Source organism: Megalobrama amblycephala, linkage group LG6, assembly GCF_018812025.1.
Source record: "Megalobrama amblycephala isolate DHTTF-2021 linkage group LG6, ASM1881202v1, whole genome shotgun sequence".
Taxonomy (NCBI): domain Eukaryota; kingdom Metazoa; phylum Chordata; class Actinopteri; order Cypriniformes; family Xenocyprididae; genus Megalobrama; species Megalobrama amblycephala.
The window spans coordinates 40,752,253-40,776,192 of NC_063049.1; the positions used below are offsets into that span (position 1 = coordinate 40,752,253).

General features: G+C 34.7%; 2 protein-coding genes across 6 annotated transcripts in view; one reads left to right on the top strand and one right to left on the bottom strand.

Moving 5' to 3' along the window:
• cers6 (ceramide synthase 6) overlaps nucleotides 1-12,555 on the bottom strand; it is a 59,377-nt gene extending 46,822 nt beyond the window's left edge. The window contains exons 1-3 of the mRNA XM_048194630.1: nucleotides 12,132-12,555; nucleotides 6,068-6,173; nucleotides 378-508 (exon numbers count right to left, since the gene is read on the bottom strand). Of these exons, the coding sequence (XP_048050587.1) occupies nucleotides 378-508; nucleotides 6,068-6,173; nucleotides 12,132-12,301 (407 nt within the window). The 5' untranslated portion in view covers nucleotides 12,302-12,555. The remainder of the gene's footprint in view (nucleotides 1-377; nucleotides 509-6,067; nucleotides 6,174-12,131) is intronic.
• A 2,568-nt stretch (nucleotides 12,556-15,123) lies between these two features.
• The window catches only part of stk39 (serine threonine kinase 39), a 93,042-nt gene continuing 84,225 nt past the window's right edge, over nucleotides 15,124-23,940 (top strand). For 2 of the 5 annotated variants that reach the window (XR_007185447.1, XM_048194631.1), the window contains exons 1-2: nucleotides 15,127-15,433; nucleotides 21,824-21,936. Coding sequence is in view for 4 of the 5 variants with exons in the window: in XM_048194631.1 (XP_048050588.1) it covers nucleotides 15,328-15,433; nucleotides 21,824-21,936 (219 nt within the window). In the remaining variant the exon portion in view is untranslated. Of the gene's footprint in view, nucleotides 15,434-21,823; nucleotides 21,937-23,940 lie in introns of all 5 variants that reach the window. The other 3 variants (XM_048194634.1, XM_048194633.1, XM_048194632.1) reach the window with 3 other exon arrangements.

A 23,940-nucleotide genomic window follows, 5' to 3' on the forward strand; every position in this document is an offset into this window, starting at 1 on the left:
CCTCATTTTGTCTGCGTGAGATTCTCCAGCTTTGTTGTTGTTGTTGAGCAACCGAAGCACGAGCTGTTAGAGCTCCGCCCTCTTCTGGAAAGGGGGCCGGGAGCAGCAGCTCATTTGCATTTAAAGGGACACACACAAAAACGGCGTGTTTTTGCTCACACCCAAATAGGGGCAAATTTGACAAACTATAATAAATGATCTGTGGGGTATTTTGAGCTCAAACTTCACAGACACATTCTGCGGACACCAGAGACTTATATTACATCTTGTGAAAAGGGGAATAAAAGGTACCCTTTAAAAAGAGGCCAACCAGCCAAGTTTACAATAACAAACCAGACCCCTGACAAAGCAAGCACAAACAAAAAGCTGATTCTCACATGCTCTCGCAGAAGCGCGCCAGCGTGCTGGGTTTCTCTTGGTTGCGTCGTTGTCTGAACCAGCGTTGGATGGTCCTCACGTCCCAGTCCAACTGCTTGGACAAACCCTCTAACCTCTTCTCATCAGGGTGCTGAAAGACACAGCAGAGAGAAGCATGTCACTGCAGAGATATGCCACTGTTAGAGTACAAACAAACCGCCTGAATTTGGATTTAACAGCTTGAAAAATTCACTCAATGCACATTTAAAACAGTTGTCTTTAAAAAGCAATCTGCATATATGAGCCAGTGAGACTCAGACATAATCACACTGTTTGATGTACTGCTGCGCCGGCATACTATAATGACTTGAGTAGTGGGGTTTCAGTTGTCAACGAACAAATCTTTCAAGTGAACCAATCATTCTTGTTGCACTAATTTGTAAGACCCTCCTTTCTAAGGCACATTTCATTGTTTTCTTTGAGCTTACTGAACGCATATGCCACTTTGAACTTGACTGAACGAGGCTGAGAATGGCACTGAACAAAATGCAAACAAAACGAACAAAGTATATCATCGAACGAGGATCTGCTGACCATCATTGACTGAACAAAAGGGGTCATATGTGGTTCAGTCGGTTTAACGTGAGGTTATTCTGTAAAACAAGCAGAGTTAAATAAACACAAGCAGTGCAATCAGAGTTTGGCACAAAAGCAGGTCTGACAGGTGTGCAAAATGCATGATCCGCAATTTATGAATTTAATGATGACTGATGATCATACACGATTAAAATGATGGCAAGCATAGTAGTTCAGTAATTATCCATACTTAAGGACATTACTGAATCTCATCATTTATTTATTTAGGATTTTTGTCTTTAGCTTGATAAAATGAAGGAAAAAAAACTGCTTTGTTGTCATTTGTGGAGAAAAGGCTTATATAGTACATCTTAAGACTTATTGTAGACATGAAATCAATAATGAGGAATAATAAGAATTAATCTGCTGAGTGAATGATTCATTAACTTACAGAAAAAGTTGCTTTGTAAAAAAAAAAAATGGGGTCAGTAGGTCGAATCAAAATCCCCACTAATAGTCATGTATGAGTCTTGTACTGTATGTTTGATATTTAGTTCGTACAGTTTTTAAGTTCATTTCGTAGCTATTTCAAATACTTCATTCTGATTGATCATCATAGTAAATATTTTTGGGACGTTACAACAAGGTCCCATATTCGCTATAGTTAGTTAATGCATTAACTAACCTCAACTAACAATGAGCAATACATTTATTCATCTTTGTACAAATTAGTTAATATAAATATTCAACTTGCAACTTTTGATTGCAATAATGTACTAGTAAATGTTGACGTTAAACGTGCCCTAGAACTTCTTTTTAAAGGATGTAATATAAGTCTAAGGTGTCCCCTGAATGTGTCTGTGAAGTTTCAGCTCAAAATACCGCATAGATTTTTTTTAATTCATTTTTTTAACTGCCTATTTTGGGGCATCATTAACTATGCACCGATATATAGGTTGCGGCCCCTTTAATTCTCATGCTCCCCCTCCCCCGGAGCTTGTGCTTGCCTTGAACAGCATAAACAGAGTTCACACAGCTAATATAACCCTCAAAATGGATCTTTACAAGATGTTCGTCATGCATGCTGCATGCATGCGTCGGATCATGTGAGTATAGTATTTATTTGGATGTTTACATTTGATTCTGTATGAGTTTGATAATGCTCCATGGCTAAAGCTAACATTACACACTGTTGGAGAGATTTATAAAGAATGAAGTTGTGTTTATGAATTATACAGACTGCAAGTGTTTAAAAATGAAAATAGTGACGGCTCTTGTCTCAGTGAATACAGTAAGAAACAATGGTAACTTTAACCACATTTAACAGTACATTAGCAACATGCTAACGAAACATTTATAAAGACAATTTACAAATATCACTAAAAATATCATGATATCATGGATCATGTCAGTTATTATCGCTCCATCTGCCATTTTTCGCTATTGTCCTTGCTTGCTTACCTAGTCTGATGATTCAGCTGTGCACAGATCCAGACGTTAATACTGGCTGCCCTTGTCTAATGCCTTAAACATGAGCTGGCATATGCAAATATTGTTACGTAACAGTCGGTGTTATGTTGAGATTCGCCTGTTCTTCGGAGGTCTTTTAAACAAATGAGATTTATATAAGAAGGAGGAAACAATGGAGTTTGAGACTCACTGTATGTCATTTCCATGTACTGAACTCTTGTTATTCAACTATGCCAATATAAATTCAATATTTAATTCTAGGGCACCTTTAACATTACTTAAGATCAATAAATGCTGTACTAGTTTTACTCCGCTCTCTTTCCATTTATTTATTTATTTGGTAAGAAGTCTTGCAAAAAGCAGGATAATATAGAGCTATTAATGCAAAACAAATCACTTCAGGATGATGCAGGACACCTGAGCTTCGGCACAAAAAAAATCTAAAGAAAACTACTTTTTTTCCTCAATGAACATCTACTACTTTTATACTAAAACTATTTCATAACAGCCCTAGAACTGGTGTCTTTCAGTAATGGGTTTCATCCAAACTCAATCAAATTCCAATTAGAGAGTAGTATCCGCTAACATGCTAGATGAGTTTCGCCCTGAGGACGCTCTCTCTTTATTTCAGGCAGGAATTGTCTCTTTATTCTTAAAGTGTGCCTGAATCTTGTGTGTTCAAGAATCTGAACATTTGTCAAGGAAACTCATGGCTAAAAATAGTCCCGGTGCGTCAGTGCACACGAGCTCTGATAAAGCCACACACGTCAAAGAGCCACGCTATCGCTCTTCCTTTACAGCATTCAGATTACGATTACCTATACCGTCAATCCACGCTGCCGTCATGATAGAGACGGTTCTCTTTCTTTCAAGACAAGGGCTCAAAACGTGAAATGTTATTCTTCTTTTACATGGCAACTGCTGCTTTGCTTCAGTTCATAAGTTCATGCTGTGGATCATTCTCTGTCGTCCTCATTCTCAAATGAACATCAGATTCAAGATAAATTAACTTAACTTATGTTACGTACTGATTCAGCTCATAGGGGAGCGAGTTCACAGTATCATAGTGAATTTAAACACTAGGAAATGTTCTGTTCACTCAATGTGATTCTCTGTAATCAAATGAGGCGTATCTCATTTCAGCAACTGTAACAAGTCCTTGATTTGATTCTGATTCACAGTCTCTGCAGTTTTTAATCACCTTTCTGCATAATTTAACAATTATTTAAAGATAAATGGCTGAAAAAAATCTTTTTAATGTCATGATTCATTCCAGCCCCAGTAAGAATATTATACATTATTTACTGAAATTAATAAACTAAATGACACATTTTTTTTATGTTTTACTGAAAATCAATTTTTGTTTGACAGATAGATAGATAGATAGATAGATAGATAGATAGATATATAAATAGACGGAGAGATAGACAGATAGATAAATAGACAGATAGATAGAAATATAAATAGACGGAGAGATAGACAGATAGATAAATAGACAGATAGATAGATAGATAGATAGATAGATAAATAGACGGAGAGATAGACAGATAGATAAATAGACAGATAGATAGATAGATAGATAGATAGATAGATAGATAGATAGATAGATAAATAGATGGAGAGATAGACAGATAGATAAATAGACAGATAGATAGATAGATATATAAATAGACGGAGAGATAGACAGATAGATAAATAGACAGATAGATAGATAGATAGATAGATAGATAGATAGATAGATAGATAGATAGATAGATAGACGGAGAGATAGACAGATAGATAAATAGATGGATAGATAGATCGATAGATAGATAGATAGACGGAGAGATAGACAGATAGATAGATAGATAGATAGATAGATAGATAGATAGATAGATAGATAGACGGAGAGATAGACAGATAGATAAATAGATGGATAGATAGATAGATAGATAGATAGATAGATAGATAGATAGATAGATAGATAGATAAATAGACGGAGAGATGATAGATAGATAGATAGATAGATAGATAGATAGAACGACAGATAGAACGATAGATAGATAGATAGAACGACAGACATAGATAGAACGATAGATAGATAGAACGACAGACAGATATATAGAACGACAGACAGATATATAAATAGACAGACAGATAGACAGATAGATAGATAGATACATAGATAGAATGACAGATAGAACGATAGATAGATAGATAGATAGATAGATAGATAGATAGATAGATAGATAGATAGATAGATAGATAGAACGACAGACAGATATATAAATAGACGGAGAGATGATAGATAGACAGATAGATAGACAGATAGATAGATAGATGGATAGATAGATAGATAGACAGAACGATAGACAGAACGATAGACAGATAGATAGAACGACAGACAGATATATAAATAGACAGACAGATAGACAGATAGATAGATAGATTGATTGAAACTGAAGGATAGATAGATAGATAGATAGATAGATAGATAGATAGATTGATTGATAAACTGAAGGATAGATAGATAGATAGATAGATAGATAGATTGATTGATTGATAAACTGAAGGATAGATAGATAGATAGATAGATAGATAGATAGATAGATAGATAGATAGATAGATAGATAGATAGATAGATAGATAGATAGATAGATGGCTAGTAGGGACTACAACAAGCTTCTTCCCATGTTGGTGACATCACTAATTCTAAAATTTACATAAACCCCGCCCCCGAGAATACGCATCAAAGGGGGTGAGGCCATGTTGGGCTGCTTTAGAGAAGAGGAAGAGTTGTTGTAGTAGAGTGTTGTTGTCATGCCGTCATTTTACGCCGTACTGCTTCACAAACGAGGGTCAATTCAACACTGGATTTGCACAAAAGATGAACATGACGGCACATGCTAGTGGATGAGTTGAATCAACTCCACAGCAACTACATAAATGTATCCACTAACCATTCAGAAACATCCAGTTTCATTCTAAAAGTTGTAACTTCTTCCTGAGTCTCTCCATCAGTGTCGACTCCGGTTTGAACAATGTAAGGCTGAACACCGTTACTGACAATCCTCATTTTGTCTGTGTGAGATTCTCCAGCTTTGTTGTTGTTGAGCTGTTAAAGCTCCGCCCTCTTCTGGAAAGGGGGCCGGGAGCAGCAGCTCATTTGCATTTAAAGGGACACACACAAAAATGCCATGTTTTTGCTCACACCCAAATAGGGGCAAATTTGACAAGCTACAATAAATGATCTGTGGGGTATTTTGAGCTGAAACTTCACAGACACATTCTGGGGACACCAGAGACTTATATTAGTTTCATGTGCCAGATCGTTGCCAGGCTTTGACTATGTTTTAGTTCACGTTTTGGATTTAAAACTATACTCTTAAAGGGACAGTTCACCGAAGAATGAGAATTCTCTCATCATTTACTCACCCTCATGTCATTCCTGATGTATATGACTTTCTTTCTTCAGATAAGCACAAACACTCAGTTAAAGTTGTCACGATACTGGAACTTCTAACTCTGATACGATAACTTGAAAAATATCAATATTCGATACCATTACTGCTGTCCCTGGCAGTTATAAAAGCACTTAACCACTCAAAACAGTGTGCTAGCGCTTCTTCTTACCCTCCCAAAGCAATAAATCCACTTTAACTGTGGTAAGAAACATGGTATTTACCTTGGTGATGGCAGTGAAGACCTTTTCCAGAATGGCGTTGTGCTGAGCCTTCTGTGGTCCATTGGCCTGGATTTTCAGACCTAGTGCACATGGTCTTGCAATAAACCTACAACAGCCAATAACAAAGAAGACTTTATTAGGTTTATATCTTGTAATATCAATGCTTGCAAACTTCATTCTGAAGTCTGACAGGCTGCATTAAAAATCAATTTTCGAAGGGAACCTCTGAGGTAAAATGCCTGCAACCACAGCAGGAGGCTAAAGAAATCCTCCTGTTTGCAAACACTGCCAAATCTTCAGAGACAGCGAGGAAAACCACACGGGCCAGTTGTAAGCATTTTGTCTCGACTAGCTTCTTTTGCGAAGGTCCGATAAACATCTGTGTATTAGGAAATAAACAACTGCTGATCAAAGCAGCTGCATTCAAGTTGAAATTGTTATGCTAATGAGATTATATCTTGTTGATCTGATAATGAGAATGTTATAAACGAAAACAACCAGAAGAAACATTTCATGGGTCATTGCTACTATGCAGTACATTTTCATATCCTCATCTTAAAACCTTTTATTTGACAAAATAGTAAACTGGCTATTTTTAAGATGGAGTCACATTCAGTTTGTTTTCATTTATCACAATATCAATGAAGTGATCATAAATCATTTCACTTTCTTTAAGCACATGTTGATATTTTATCCAACTTCTGAAATGATAAACTGGCAATTTCTTAAATGTTCTTGGCAATAGTGCTTATATGTATATGTACTAATATATGTTGATGATGACATCTTCCTCCAGGAAGTGACATCATTGTGGTGGTAAAAACAACAGCAGTAATGGGTTTGATGAATTCGGTGACATTTTGTAAAATTAGCTGGGTTGTGTCTTTTTAAAACATTTCATCCTGTTTGATTAAAGTACACAAATCATTATGATGATATCAACATTGATTTAAAAAAAGATGAAGTTCACGTCGGTAACCTCCTCACATACGCTAACTCAATCCAGCAATAGCTAACTTTAGCTCGTTATTTACAGTGTGTTTATTTTATAGTTGATGTGTAAATAATCAAGTTATAATTAATAAAGCTGAGCTTGACCAGAGTATATTTTTGAAAGCCTGGCATACACATTTATAGAAATACATCCTTAACACAAGCATATTGGATTTCACAAAGTATAAAGGAGTTCAAATGGTACTAAAGAAGAGGAATAACTAAGAATATTTAATTACACTACCGTTCAAACTTTTTAGGTCAGCTTTTTTAAAAGATATTAATACTTTTATTCAGCAAGAATGCATTAAATTGATCAAAAAATTACAGTTAAGACATTTATAATAGTACAAAAGATGCTTTGAAATTTATATTAATCGAAAAATATTAACATTGATAATAATAAGAAATGTTTCTTGAGCATCAAATCACCATATTACAATGATTTCTGAAAGATCATGTGACACTGAAGACTGGAGTAATGATGCTGAAAATTCAGTTTTGATCACAGGAATTAATTATATTTTAAAATGTATTCGAATGGAAAACAATTCCAATTTCACAATATTACAGTTTTTACTGTCTTTAGTTTTACTTCTTTCAAAAAGTCTAGTCAAGTCACGTTTTACTGTAAAACCAACAGTGAAATTAATTAAATTAATTGAGTTTGTTTCACTCAAATAATAATGAAACTTTATTGTACTTAAAAAAAGTTGCATGAACTTAATATGATTGAGTTGCAGCAGATTTCTAATTCCCAGCATGCTTTGCGTCAGACTGTTTAAATAAATGTTGAAATTAAGAGTTATTTTGTGTGTTTATGCACAAGATTAACATAGGGAGACATAAGTTAGTGTTTAATGTTATGCTAGTTTTGTAGGGTCACCATTGTGGTGAAGAGCAGAGCCTGTGGTTAGGTTGAGGATGGGCTGCAAAACTTTCATGACCACATAGGCCTATACAGTATGTTGTTTGATTATATACATGCAAGTATATAATGACAGTCTCTTTGATAGTTATAATAGCATGTGATATTGTATGTGTTATCTAACATTTAACTAAGATCTCAATGTGATGTTTATGTTAATGAACTGTATGTATTTAACATTATGATGAGTTGGGCGAGGCTGAGAACTGTGGGAGTGAAGGGATGCTGGTGACGTGATTGTTAATAAGAGACACCTGTGCAACACAGTGGCCTTGCTCCGCTTCCACGGCTGTCGGCCCCACCCCACTTGTCACAAAAATTCTACTAACTACAAATAAAAGAGTTATTTCACTTAAATGTTTTGAGGTATTAAGTTTCCTCAAATGTTTTGAGTATTCTGAACTTATTGAGTTTTACAGTGTAGATCAGGGGTGCCCAACCCTGTTCCTGGAGATCTACTTTCCTGCAGAGCTCAGCTCCAGCCCTGCTCAACACACCTGTCTGTAATTCTCAAGTGCTCCTGAAGATCTTAATTAGATGATTCAGGTGTGTTTTATAAGGGTTGGAGCTAAATTTTGCAGGTAAGTAGATCTCCAGGAACAGGGTTGGGCACCTCTGGTGTAGACCTTGACCTAAATGATGGAAATAACATCACAACATTTACTTCCATTAAGAAGTGCATCAATTTTTGGTCAAGATCTTGTATTGACAATGCAAGAGGTGAGCTCTCTGTAAAGTCTCCTCCAGCACATCCCAAAGACTTTCAATGAATTTAAGGTCTGGACTCAGAGGTGCCAGTTCATGTGTGAAAATGATTCTTCATGCTCTCTTTCACAAATTGAGCCTGATGAATCTTAGCTTTGTCATCCTGTAATACGGCCATGATGTGTCTTCCTACATGGTTATTTAAGAAATCCATCACACACTCCATCTTTAAGGGTTAAAAGAACTGTTCCCAAATATATAACGTGCCAGAAACATAATAATCACAGCAATAATGATCCAGTCATAGACTCTTAAGCATTTGCCTATTTAAATCCAAACAGCGACTTTTTTTGGCCGGGCAGTGTATATGCAAATACTTAGAGATAAACTGGTCTTCTAATGCCGGACATGCGAAATGAGATGTCACTTGAATGGAAATGGAGGTGACAGCAGACCGTATTAATGAGCTTTTGCCACTTAATTAATAAGCTCATCCAATTAAGAGCCCTCACACAATGAAATGGCAATTCAGTGCAGAAAATGCTCCAGAAAATGATTCTTATATAAAGCTGAAGAGCCACGATAAGGTTATGAAGTCAGCGCTCAGACTGATTTGCGGCTTGCACACTGTTTGCTTTTGTGGGGCTGAAATGCCATAAATGTGCTGTTCCTCATCATAAAAATTTACAGCGATTGTACAGTGCAGGAGGATGGAAGAGGACGTTTGCACTTCAGATAATGTGTCCTCTTTCCACAGAGGAAGTTAAGTGGTGCCGCAGTGAAGACAGCTTTTATCAACAAGTTTTGGTTGGATACCGATTTCTGGAAATGTTTTTTATCATGTAAAGTCAGCTCCAAATGTTTCAACCGCCTGAACACATGGATTAAACTTGGTAATAAAAAAAGACACAATCCCAGAGGAGGCCCTGACAGTATATTTCACCTTCTAACAATGAAGACCAAAATTCAGCTGGAGAGATCTGAAGAAATCTGTCAGATGAAGGTGAAGAACAGATGGTCTGTGGCATTCGTAAACACATAACCTCTGTGCCGTCCCGCTGGGAATATGTCAAACTGCTGCTTTTGTGACACTTTCAAGATGTCAAACTCATAATAGTGCAAAATTAATGTTTAAGTTTCACAACCAACTGAAAAGCGTGATATACTGCTGATATCAAGTGCACAATTAGTAATCTCAATTATACACTGTAAAAAAAAATTGTTGGTTTAACTTAAAAAAAATAAGTTACCTGGTTGCTTTAAAATGTTGAGTTCATTGAAATTAAAAATTTGAGTTAATACAATGAAGGCGATTGATTTAATCAACAGAAACTCAAAAAATATGATGTTATCTGAACCATATTATCAAACTCAATTTGACAAAAGAAAAAAATGGTGTGATAACAAATCATGAAAATAATTTTTGTACAATTACAATATAGGAGAGGCCGGGGCTAGTTGTCACACGGGCTGTATGTCAGTAACTAGTCAAAGGTCCAAATGCACAAAAGTTGTTTCTCTAGTTTGGTATGTTGGTTTTAAACCAAACACTGATTCTGGGCAAAAGAGAACTAAAGAACAATTTTGGTTTAATCTGCTCAAAAAAGTTTTGTATTTTTCATTGCCTATATCAACAACGTCAAAAATAATGTGTCTAATATTGAAAAAGCTAGCATTCAAATCAATAAATGAATGAACTGAGACTACAAAAAATTTTCAAACTGATTATCAGCTCTTAAATTGTTACTAAAGAAAATCATATTCATATCATATAAAATGAAAAAAATATTGTGTCACATGCAATGACCGCAATTTCTGGTGTTGCTAGAAACTAGGGTTGCAAAGGGCTGGAAACTTTCCAGAAAATTTCCATGGGAACGTAACCTGGGGAATTTTGGAAATATTCCAATTTGGAATATTAGGAATTAACGGGAATTTATGGGAATAAATTGGAAATTTGGGGAAATTTATGTAAATTTCTATATAAATTTTATTTAAATCTATATAAAATATATCATATACAAACATAAATATAAACATTTAGTTTGGTCATAATAACATGAAATTACAGTTCTTTCTTTTTTGCATCCAATTAATTCTAATTTAGTAAATATGTCAAATAAATATATTTTTATTGCAGCAATTGTTATGCGTGTGTTATTATTTCAGTGTCACATGATCCTTCAGAAATCATTTTAATATGCTGATTTGATACTCAATTATCAATGTTGAAAATTTCAGTTGTGCTGCTTAATATTTTTTTGGAACCTGTGATTATTTTTTTCAGGATTTTTTGATGAATAAAAAGTTAAAATGAACAGCATTTATTTAAAATATAAATCTTTTCTAGCAATACAAGTCTTTTTTTTATTAATTTCACACATCCTTGCTGAATAAAAGTATTAATTTCTTTCAAAAAAAGAAAGAAAAAAAAAATACTGACCCCAAAATTTTGAACGGTAGTGTATATTGTTACAAAAGATTTCTATTTTAAATAAATGCTGTTCTTAACTTTTTTTTTATTAATCAAATAATCCTGAAAAAAGTATCACAGGTTATAAAAAAAAAATATTAAGCAGCACAACTGTTTCCAACATTATCAAATCATCTTACATTTTATTTTTTATAAATTTTATTATTTTTAATTTTTTTATTTTTAATTTTTATTTATTGTTGGATTGTCATGGATGTGGCAAAAAATTTTTTATTATTATTTCTTTTTAACTCATAAACACAGAGCAGGTGAAATATGTATGTTTGCATAATCCACAGCTTTTGGAATATTCCTATATATTTAATAAGCAAATACAGGAATCCAACAGTGTGATAGATTGCAAAATTTAGGTCATGAGACTCTTACAAATGTAGGCCATGACACTTCTTTTAATGTTTGTAAATATTCTTAATAATATGACCCAAAATTCTGATTAATACACTTAATACACCAGAATTTTGACTTAATATGTTACATAATACATTTACATTACATAATGCATGTTAGGAAATATATTAAACTAAATTTTGTGCTTCGTACAGTAATAGTTTTTTGTGCTGAAAAGGACAGGTTCCCTTTGTGACAACTTACCCCATACAGTAGTGTGACAAGATGCCCCATTGTTGGGAGTCAATGGGAGATTCAAAAACTTTACATTTGCTATAAAACAAAAAACCAAAACTAGATGGCACACCTAAGACTGGTCTACAACACAAAGAGAGGCACTGACCTACTTTCATCAGTATCATTATTCCAGAAGACGGGCCATATTGAGTTCCTGTCATTGTCCTAATTCATACAAGGATTCAGTGACAATGTGAAGGAGCACAAAACAGTCCCATCATCATCATCATCATCATTAGCTGAGGAGGAAACCCTGAGCAGTGATGATGATGATGATGAAGATGCTGGTGCTGATGATGAAGATGTGACACTGGACGTACCTCTCAAAGACCAGCCGGATCATAAACATGCAGAATGCTAAAGGACACGCTAGATACAGATCCTCGGCTTGTGGGAAGGTTGACTCATCTGTATTTTTCAAGTCAGCCCAGGTCACGTTGTGCGGGAGCCAGAACCTCTCGTTCCAGAACCACACCAGAATCCCTGCCATTTCCAGCGGATCTGATGTCTCTACGCCCGTATTGATGTGCAGTCAATGGCCGATGCGGCTTCGACGCTCTTCCACGGTTGATCTTTGCAGGTCCAGTGTGGTGGTGATGATGTTGGTGATGATGGACCGCCCGTTTGTGTTGTGAGTCTCCACTCTCTCCAATGTAGGGAAGTAGAATGCGCCCGACACGCTCCGCCTCCGCGACGCTGATTGGTCCGTGAGCTTGTCAATCATAAACCCGTCGCTTAAAGGAACAGTTCAGGAAGAAATTAGTACTAAGTCTGTCATTATTTATTTACTCTCATATCCCAAATATTGTTTTCTCATTTTTATCTCATATTATACTTTATTTAAGCTTTATTTCAATTAACAAACACGATTTTACTTAACCTTAATAACCTAAACTTTATTTATCTGGTTTTTTTTTACGTTCTAACAAAGCTATCAATGTGTAAATCAACCTGTATTTTTTTTAATCTGTGATTGTTTACATTTTCTATTAATGTGTTTAATAATGTTTTTGTAATGTGTTTAATAATGTTAAAATTTTTATTATTATTATTATTATTATTAATATTATATAATTAAACAGATTTTTGTATTAGTCTGGCTCCTCGCAATATAAATCCCCTTATACAAGCTGTAAATCAAAATAAAAGCACATAAACTAAAGCGGGCCACTTGTCATGGTCCCTTTAACTGTCAAAGCTTATAAAATGGCGCCACCTGCTGGGCGATGGTCCCAACGGCGTTGTGTTTTAACTTGGTACAGGTTTTCCAGACGTGATAGTGATTATATCGTAAAACTATAGGCCTATATTAAGTCTTGCGAAATTCTTTATACATAAAGCCAAATTGATCAAGACCCAACCTCTTTTCAAAATCCTATTAACTGAAGTGGAGTTAAATATTATAGTTCATTAAGATTTATGACGAATGCCACTAGGTTATTGGAATTATTGAAAATGGTAGAAATTACCAAATTTAATTTAACATGTTTGTTTGTTTGTTTGTTTAGATACATTGTAGGTTAAAAATGCTAGATATTTTTTTAACATGGGTATAAATAGGGATGGGTATAGTTAAGGTTTTCACGGTATTACTCTTACTGATACTGCTTATCCATCTGGTACTTTAACAGTATTCTTATCGGTACTTTTTGTTTATATATATATATATATATATATATATATATATATATATATATATATATAAGAATTTTATTAGTGACTTAATCATGTATATTAATTATAAAACGTGCCCAAAAGCTCCACAAAGTTTACCAAGCAAAGTTTGCTACGCTTTCGCTAAATAAAGACAAATTAAAGGTGCAATATGTAAGATTTTCTGTCCGCTAGAGGCCTATTCAAAACAAAGGTGTAGCTTGATGACGCCAAGTTTGAGCACAGAATTTTGGGACATGTGGTCTTCACTTCAACGGCCGGTGGAAAATAATTGGGATAGGACTCAGGAAGAAATCATGTTCGTGGATGTGATTATTAACGTTACTGTAGTATGAAGCAGAGCAGGAGCGAGTGTTGTGGAGCTGAGTGTTGTGGAGCTGAGGTCGCTGACGCGATTGCGCAACACACGCCTCACAAGCAGCATAACTTTTATTATGACACAGTCGCCGGCGCCGCTTCCACTTTTCCGGTCATGAGTATGAGGTGACGGCGCAGCTCTGTTTATCATATTAGATACATTTGAGTGTGTTGAAAATTATGTTATAACATTGTTATAACATGTGCGCTCGCTCGGTGGCTGCTGTGAGACACTGTTACACACTGCAGTAAGATAGATCGATTTTAGAATATCATAGTAATAAATGCTGGATGGCTTGTGTTGATAAATGGCATGCAATTAATTTTAAAATATATTGTATGATGGAGAAAATGCTGTATAACTGTTACTAAAAATAAAGCTGTATCCGATTATGCTGTTAGTTACTTGACAAAATAGTGTTTTTCTCTGAGGCATGGTAAAGCATGGTACTCGCAAAAAATCAAGAAAATTTGATTTAAACAATAAGACTAAACATGTTGAGCTATATAGCAATACTTAGTTTTCTGTCTATAAATATATCAAAACAGTTGTTCCCTTTCTTTTAAAACATGCGTCTTTGGTGTTTCCATGGTTTCTACAAAATAAAACCGGAAACCGAGAGTAACGCAGGTATGACGCCATTGACAGGCGACTCCTCACACGTCCCGGAGCCTTGGTTAAAATCGCGATTTTCTAACGATTTACAAATAGTTGGAAACATTTGGGATATTGTACTCAAGTGAACAAAATATATAACACTGGCCTAGTGGGTTTTTTTTCTCGCAAAATTCTTACATATTACACCTTTAATATCTATGAGCTTTGCAATATCATCTAGCCTAAAATGAATATTCATGAGTGAGTCCTTTGCCGTAGTGGGATTCAAAATGTCTCTATACATGCTATGACGAACTATAAATAAATACGAGACTATAAAAATGTACACAAATTTATTCAATAAAAAACCTGGGTTGTTTCAACCCATGTTTGGGTCAAATATGGACAAACGAACCCAACCGTCGGTTAAAATTTTTAAATTAAAATTTTAAACACAACGGTCGGGTTTGACATAAACGTGGGTTGGGTTAAAACAAGCATTTTTTAGAGTGAAAAAGCAGATTAATTAAATTATATTTATTATGATAATAACATTTAAAACTGAAATCTGAAAAAAAAAAAAAAGCGCCGAAAGACAACTCCGACATAAATAAAACTACCAAACATGACGATCCAACGGTCACCAAACAACGTCACCATAACCGAATTTGTATTCATAAGATAATTAATATCCACAAGCTACGCTGCAGTGATATCAGCGCGTCGAAATGAATATTCATGAGCTCAGCCTTCGCTGTAGTAGGATTCGAGATGTCTCTCTCCGGATGTGTTCATCGCAGGCGGTAGTGAACCAGCAGCAGCAGCAGCAGCAGCGGAGGCAGCGGTGAGTGAGGTGAGCGAGTGAGAGCGACTCTCTCAGCAGCATCATGGCGGAGCAGAGTGACTCCCCGGCGGCCGTCCAAACCCCGCAGCCGGCGCTCACCACCAGCTGGCCCATTGTCAAGGAGGCGTACGAGCTACAGGAGGTGATCGGTGGGTAGTTGCAGATGGATTTGAGCCCGTCAGTGGCTGCAGTTTGTTGGTTTGGATTGGGCCTACCGGCTTTTTTCCCATATGCACTGGCCGATGACAGTAATGCAATGCGGATATGACAAGTGAAGCTTCCGATCATATGTTTTGAAGCTATTAGGTGTAATGTCATGCTTAGGACAGAGTGCGTGTTATGAGTGATGATGATGCTCCATTGAGACGTCAGGATGTTTAATGCAAAGGTGGCACGTGTAGGGAAGGTTATTTTTGGCCAAAAAAAAAAAAAAAAAAAGTGGAACCAAGTTTCAGTGGTTTGAAGTTGATGCATAGCGCAGGCTGGCATGTGTTTAACAAAAAACTAATGACAATGGCAACAAGAGCCATTATTATGATTTGTATAAATGTTAAATGTGATATTTCATATTCTGCTTGTGTACTTTAGGTGTGGATCTTATCAGCGCTTGCACGCCTTCGCACTGTTTGAGAGATTCAAAGGTGTCATTTGCTGCATGCGATGCATTTGCGCTCTGCTCGTGACGCCCTCTGCTGGTCGTGCTGTGCATTTCTCGTTTGCTAAATGTGCACTGTTATTTTTTTTTTAAGTTTTACACAAAGAACAAAGTTTGCATGTGTTTTATGTTTTTTTTTTAATCATATTTGATACATCAGGCTTTTATGGCTCATGTAGTATGATATAGTGATAATAAAAAAAACACTGATTTATTCAGTGGCACAGACTGAGCAAAATGTGCAATTTGGTACAGATGCTGATATTTATAAGGCCAAAAAGTAAAGTGAAATTCTGATCGCTTGTAACGTAGCTAAATCAACGAGATCTTTATAACACACTCTAAAAAATGCTGGGTTAAAAACAACCCAAGTTGGGTTGAAAATGGACAAACCCAGCAATTGGGTTGTTTTAACCCAGCATTTGGGTTAAATGTTTGCCCAACATGTTTTATTTAACCCAACTATTGTTTAAAAATTACTATATGGCTGGCTTAAAGGGTTAGTTCACCCAAAAATGAAAATAATGTAATTTATTACTCACCCTCATTTAACACAAATTAAGATATTTTTGATGAAATCCGATGGCTCAGTGAGGCCTGCATTCACAGCAATCAAGATCCATAAAGGCACTAAAAACATATTTAAATCAGTTCATGTGAGTTCAGTAGTTGTACCTTAATATTATAAAGCGACAAGAATACTTTTTGTGCACCAAAAAAACAAAATAACTTTATTCAACAATATAGTGATGGGCCAATTTCAAAACACTGCTTCAGAGCTTTACAAATCGAACTCGGAGCACCAAATTCACGTGATTTCAGCAGTTTAGCGGTTTGATAGGAGATCCGAATCACTGATTTGATTCGTAAAGCTCTGAAGCAGTGTTTTGAAATCAGCCCATCATTATATTTTTGAAAAGTCGTTGTTTTGTTTTTTTTGGCTCACAAAAAATATTCTCATTGCTTTATAATATTAAGGTAGAACTACTGAACTCGCATGAACTGATTTAAATATGTTTTAGTACCTTTATGGATCTTGAGAGAGGAAATGTCATTGCTGCGTATGCAGGCCTGACTGAGCCATCGGATTTCAATAAAAATATCTTAATTTGTGTTCTGAAGATTAACGGAGGTTTTACGGGTGTGGAACAACATGAGGTTGAGTAATAAATTACATTATTTTCATTTTTGGGTGAACTAACCCTTTAAAATAAACCCAAAATAGGTTGGAAATTAAAAATCAGACACATAATTACTAGAGGCAACAATAATAATCAAAAGGTGAACATTTATTAAAAAGCAATTTAATAAATGTTTATTGTTTCATTATTTTAGAGTGCATTATAACAAACTAACATAAAATGCATATAAATGTCACTCTGTATTACAGTATCTAGCAATAAGATTCAATAAGAAAAATTAAAATTCTGTCATCATTTACTCACTATCAAGTTGTTCCAAACCTGTATGAATTTCTTTCTTCAGCTGAACACAAAAGATATATATATTTTTTTTAAAAATGTTAGTAACCAAACAGTTGATGGACCACAATGACTTCCATAGTATTTTTTTTCCCCCATAATACACTCTAAAAAATGCTTTGGGTCAAATTTTTTTTTTTTACATTTATTTATTTATTTTTTAAATTAAAAAAGTAAACCAACAGTTGGAGTTGTCCATATTTGACAGAATTTTCATTTTTGGGTGAACTGTCCCTTTAAATGTGTTGTTTTATGATTAAAGCTCTGTAGTTTTTATTGTGGGGGCAAAAATTATAATGCAATGCAATACAATTATGATTGAGAGATGAACAAATAAATATTAATCAAAAGCCTGATGGATCATATTTGAAACTCAGTTTGAAACTAAGTTGCTTCAGTTCAGGAAATGTTTACTTTATATAAATCATTAAAGATTTTGCAGCAAAATTATATCATAGCAAACCATTATGCGGTTGCTGTTTTGCATAGTTTTTTTGCATACATTGTCAACATCAAGAAGTTATATATATATATAATATACAAAATAAATTTCCCTTTAAAAAGTAAAGTAAGGGATTACATAATTGCATCAAATACTTTATAGACTATAGAACAATTTTATATAAAACAATAGTGGAGTTAAAATCTGAATTTAACATCTAATGTTAATGTAACCTTTTACCTTCAAATACTTTGGTCCGTTTAAGAATAATTTATGCAATTTTATATAATTTATTTTAAAGAATTAAAAGAGCGGATCATGTCTATCCTTGTATTGTTTAACTGGTTGAGGTTAATATGAGATTTAGAAAGTAATTAGTAATGAGTAATGCAATACTTTTTTTAGTACAATAATGTAATTACACTGTTGAAGGTGCAATTAGTAGCTAGTAATGAATTACTTTTTTAGAGTAACTTGCCCACCACAGTGTGTGTGTGTATAATAATAATATACAGTATATATATATATATATATATATATATATATATATATATATATATATATATATATATATATATATATATATAACACACAACGTCCACATCCATTGACATTTCGCTGCATTCTCAAAACTCTAAAAGTGTGATTTAATTTGAGTCGGCCTGCTATTGATGGACCCACTGCCTGCAGATTTGTGGGTCCCAAAATAAACAAACAGAGAAACACAGAAGCCCATCTTCATGGCTCTGAGCCCAGTGAGGTTGAGATGCATGTTAAAGCTGTATGCTGTCAGTTCCATGAGATCTTCTGTATAGTTTCTCTGCCCTTCTTCTGCTAATCGGTGCGATGTGTGATCAGGACCCCCTCCTTATCTGTCAGCCGCAGTTGGCAGAGGCGCACACTCTTGCAGTGTGAATAGCAGCACTGCGTGTGTTTGTGCATGTGTGTTTACAGTCACAAATGTGACATGTCATATCTAATGTGAATCAGCAATTGGCTATCAATGGAGTTTTATGCATTTATTGATTGTTGAGTAAGTGTGTAATATATGATCAACCAGACCTCCTCTGTCAAATCCAGTCTAATACATTTTGAGTAGATAGATTGATTGTTGTCAGTATTATTTTTTATATATATATATATATATATATATATATATATATATATATATATATATATATATATATATATATATATAAAAAAGTCATTCAAAAGTTTGGGGTAAATAAGATTTTTTTTAAAAGAAATTAATACTTTTATTCAGTAAGGATACATTAAATTGAAAAAAAGTGACAGTAAAGACATTTATAATATTTCAAAAGATTTCTGTATCATGCTTTCCACAAAAATATGAATGTTTTCAACATTGATAATAATAAGAGTTTCTTGAGCAGCAAATCAGCATATTAGATTGATTTCTGAAGGATCATGTGACACTGAAGACTGGAGTAATGATGCTGAAAATCTGCTTTGATCACAGGAATAAATTACATTTTAATTATATTCAAAAAGAAAACAGTTTTATAATAATATTATAAATAATATTTCCCAACATTACTGTTTTTACTGCATTTCTGATAAAGTAAATACAAAAAAATGATGCAAAAATCTTATTGACAGCAAACTTTCTGAATGGTATTATTTAGAACTTTATTATGTTATATTATGTATTATAATATAATTTTTATATTAGTTTTATCCCTGTGCCATCTATTTGTGTGTGTGTGTGTGTGTGTGTGTGTGTGTATTGATTAGTGGTCAACCAATATGGGTTTTTCAGTATTCAGAAAGAATGGCAACAGCTGGCCTATATAATGCTGAAATACAGTTGCATGAAAAAGTATGTGAACCCATGAAGTTTCTGCCAAAGTCCCTTTAAGGCAAGTCATTTCACTTGGCGGCCATCTTTGAGACGCCTCTCGGTCATTCAAGTGCAGCTCCTATCTCTTTGAATGGAGAAACATCAAATTCTCCAAAGCTGTTCACCAAGCTTACGATTAAATTTCATATTTGAAATCACCAATGAAATCTGACAACAACTGTCTCATAAAATTTGTTTATAAATGCTGAAATCATGACAAAAAAATTAATTTTTCAGGCTGTACCAGCCAATCCGCATTTGCAGTCATAAGCGGCGGAGCTACTAACGGCAGCAGCAGTGACACGATGACTTTACCAATTGGCGATTGGCTCTTTTACTTAAAAGGCGGGACTTATTCCTCAATATTGCGCATATTATACTGTCAGAATGCATGATTCTGGATATATTGGGAATCACGATTTTTTTGTTTCAAATAGAGATCATGACTAAAAACTAAATAAATTATTGTAATTTACTAGAGGTTCTGACAAAATGTTAATTGCTGGAGTCTATTTAAAAATTAAGAATTATTTAAAAAATCTGTTTGAATGAATGATTCAATGACTCACTCAAATACGTCATTTTTCATTACTGGATGAATCAGCGTTTTTGAACGAATCTCTTTAATGATTCAATGACAAATAAATTTTTTAACAGTCACTTGTCGCCACCTACTGGTGTAACGATGTAATGATACAATCATTATTTGAAGCGCCAAGTTACTTTCAAAAGATGATTTGCTCTGTTTTGATCGCTACCGCAGACATCAGTGTTTTTTTCCAAGTACTTTTGTGATAATTTGAATATTGGTAACATAGAAATAATGATGTTGTGTGGTTAAAAAAAAACGACAAGTGCTTTCTCTGGGTTAGTGGCAGTGCAAAAGCAGATTTGAATGTTCCGGTGTGATTTTGTCAAAGGTTTAATAGTCACAGGAGAATCATTGTCATTTAGGAATGAAATCGCAATCTTTTAATAATTAATCATGCAGCTACTTTGAGCTTATGTCTTATGATCTAGAACAAATTTGAGTGAGCTTTAGACATAGTCAAGCAAATATTTAATACCTACAATGCTTATTTCGCTGTAGAAATTTAATCATATGTTGACAAATATTAAAAAATGTACATTTGGACATCAATCTGCATGCACAAAATTGTGGGATGCCAGTGTAGGACAATTTCAAAAACCAAAAGAGATCTCAGAACACCTCAGATTAAAACGTTTTGACTTGCAAGCTGAGAAGTGTTACGAAATCATCTCCGAATGCCTTGACGTTTATCCGCTGATGGTAAAACAGACCGTCTATAAATGGAGAAAGTTCAACGCTTTGGGCTTTCTGCATGCAAGATGACCACAAGAGGAAGCCACTGCTTTCCCAAAAAAAACATCATTGCACATCTGAAGTGTGCTAAAAGTCACCTGGACAGCTTGCTGTCATTGATGAGACAGTGAATTCCCAAGTTGATCAGATTCAGGACATTTTGCAGGAGACTGAAGGCCATCTGTCCGCCAGTTGAAACGCGACCCAAAGCACACAAATAAATCAACAACCAATAAAAACATGCCACCTTGAGTGACCCAGTCTGAGTCCTGACCTCAGCCTGAATATTGCAGAACTAAAACTGTTTTGTTCACTGGTTTAGAAGAGGTTATGCTGCCAAAGGTCAGTCAATTGGGTTCACAAACTTTTTCCACTCACACTATGAATTTACACAATGAGATTTGTAAAGAAATGAAATCGTCGCAGACTATGTTTGTCTGTTGCTGGTGAGTTGATTGAAGATCAGATCAACTTTACATGGTAAATCCATAGATTCAAATACTTTTTCTTACAGCTGGATATAACGATTGCAAATAATATGCACGCACATTTCTAGTACAGCATGCAATTTGTCTCCTTTACTGTAAAGCTACTTACCAAAGTGTCACCCACGTCTATTATCAATCCTATAAGCACATCATATGATCAGCTGCACCTGCTGTGCACAAGCTTTTATTTTCCAGAGGGCTTGTTTACTGTCTGCCTTTCATCTAGAATAATGTCTTTGACACGGCGTGTGCTTTGTTCATTAGAGACATGTATACTGTGTTTTGTAGGTAGCGGAGCCACAGCAGTCGTCCAGGCAGCGCTTTGTAGCCCACGACAGGAGCGTGTGGCCATCAAGAGAATCAACCTGGAGAAATGCCAGACCAGCATGGATGAGTTGTTGGTGAGGAACAACATAAAAAACAGCTGTGTCTACTCATGCAGGTTTTGCCATACACATGCATATGCATGTAAACACACACACACACATTATATGGAATCGGAAAGAATTAAAGGTGAATTGCAATTTGTTTGTTTGAGCAGCCTGAATGGACCGGGCAGAATAGTACTGGATCAACCAATGACATGAGCCTGTCATCATTTGGTTATAGAAGTATTTTTTCCATTCATTATCATCATTCATTATAGGCATTCCAAAATAATATCAAATAAAGAGACAAACTAACCCAGATAAATCACAACTTTACAACCTTTAATTTAATAAATTAGGTCAATAATAAAATTAAGTCAATAATAATAAATACTAAAATGAAGTTCACGGTTCTCTGATGTTGGTTAATGGTCACATGTCATGCAGGTAAACTAATAAAATATATATTTTTAATCTTTTTTAGTAGGTGTTTTATTTTGATTATTTTTATTTAAAATGATTTATTTTAATTTAAAATCTTTGTGTTTTATTTAATTGTTCTGAAATGAGGAGGCACATTTTTTATTTATTTATGAATCAGTGTAAATTCATGTGCATTGCTCTTTAACGTTGACACGTCTTCCTTGTTAAATGAACATTACTTTACATTACATAAAAAAAGAAAAAAAGAAACCAAATACAATTCTATGTTGTAATTTTACATCAACAATGTATTGTAATAAATGTTCTATTTATCAAAACCAAGTCAGTCTCATCAAGTTAGTGTTTTAAAGGTGCCATCGAATTGAAAATTGAATTTACCTCGGCATAGTTGAATATCAAAAGTTCGGTACATGGAAATGACATACAGTGAGTCTCAAACACCATTGTTTCCTCCTTCTTATATAAATCTCATTTGTTTAAAAGACCTCAGAAGAACAGGCGAATCTCAACATAACACCGACTGTTACGTAACAGTCGGGATCATTAATATGTACGCCCCCAATATTTGCATATGCCAGCTCATGTTCAAGCATTAGACAAGGGCAGCCAGTATTAACGTCTGGATCTGTGCACAGCTGAATCATCAGACTAGGTAAGCAAGCAAGGACAATAGCGAAAAATGGCAGATGGAGCAATAATAACTGACATGATCCATGATATTATGATATTTTTAGTGATATTTGTAAATTGTCTTTCTAAATGTTTCATTAGCATGTTGCTAATGTACTGTTAAATGTGGTTAAAGTTACCATCGTTTCCTACAGTATTCACAGAGACAAGAGAGCCGTCGCTATTTTCATTATTAAACACTTGCAGTCTGTATAATGCATAAACACAACTTCATTCTTTATAAATCTCTTCAACAGTGTGTAATGTTAGCTTTAGCCACGGAGCACTATCAAACTCATTCAGAATCAAATGTAAACATCCAAATAAATACCATACTTAAGCGATTAGACATGCTGCATGACGAACACTTTGAAAAGATCCATTTTGAGGGTTATATTAGCTGTGTGAACTTTGTTTATGCAATGATAGAGTCGAGAGCTCTGGGGGGGGCGGAGAGCACAAGCAATTAAAGGGGCAGCAGCCCTGAATCGGCGCATTTCTAATGATGACCCAAAATAGGCAGTTAAAAAAATTATTTTAAAAAAATCTATGGGGTATTTTGAGCTGAAACTTCACAGACACATTCAGGGGACACCTTAGACTTATATTACATCTTTTAAAAAAACGTTCGAGGGCACCTTTAAGCATTTCTACATTCATTCCAAAATAATAACTAAAAAGGCATTAATAATTTAAACAATATATTTTATTTGTGTATTGATGTTTTTCTTTTTAATAGTCAACTTAGACTATTTTGGATCATCAGTCATGCTCCGTAAACACCATCTGTCACAAAACCCCGCAGTCATCATGTTTTCAATCCATTTCAAGTTTGATTTTGACGTGACATAAAGCGGTGATATCTAACTGGGTGATCTGTTTACTTACTTTTCAATTAGTCTTCCCATTGACGCAATCATTTGT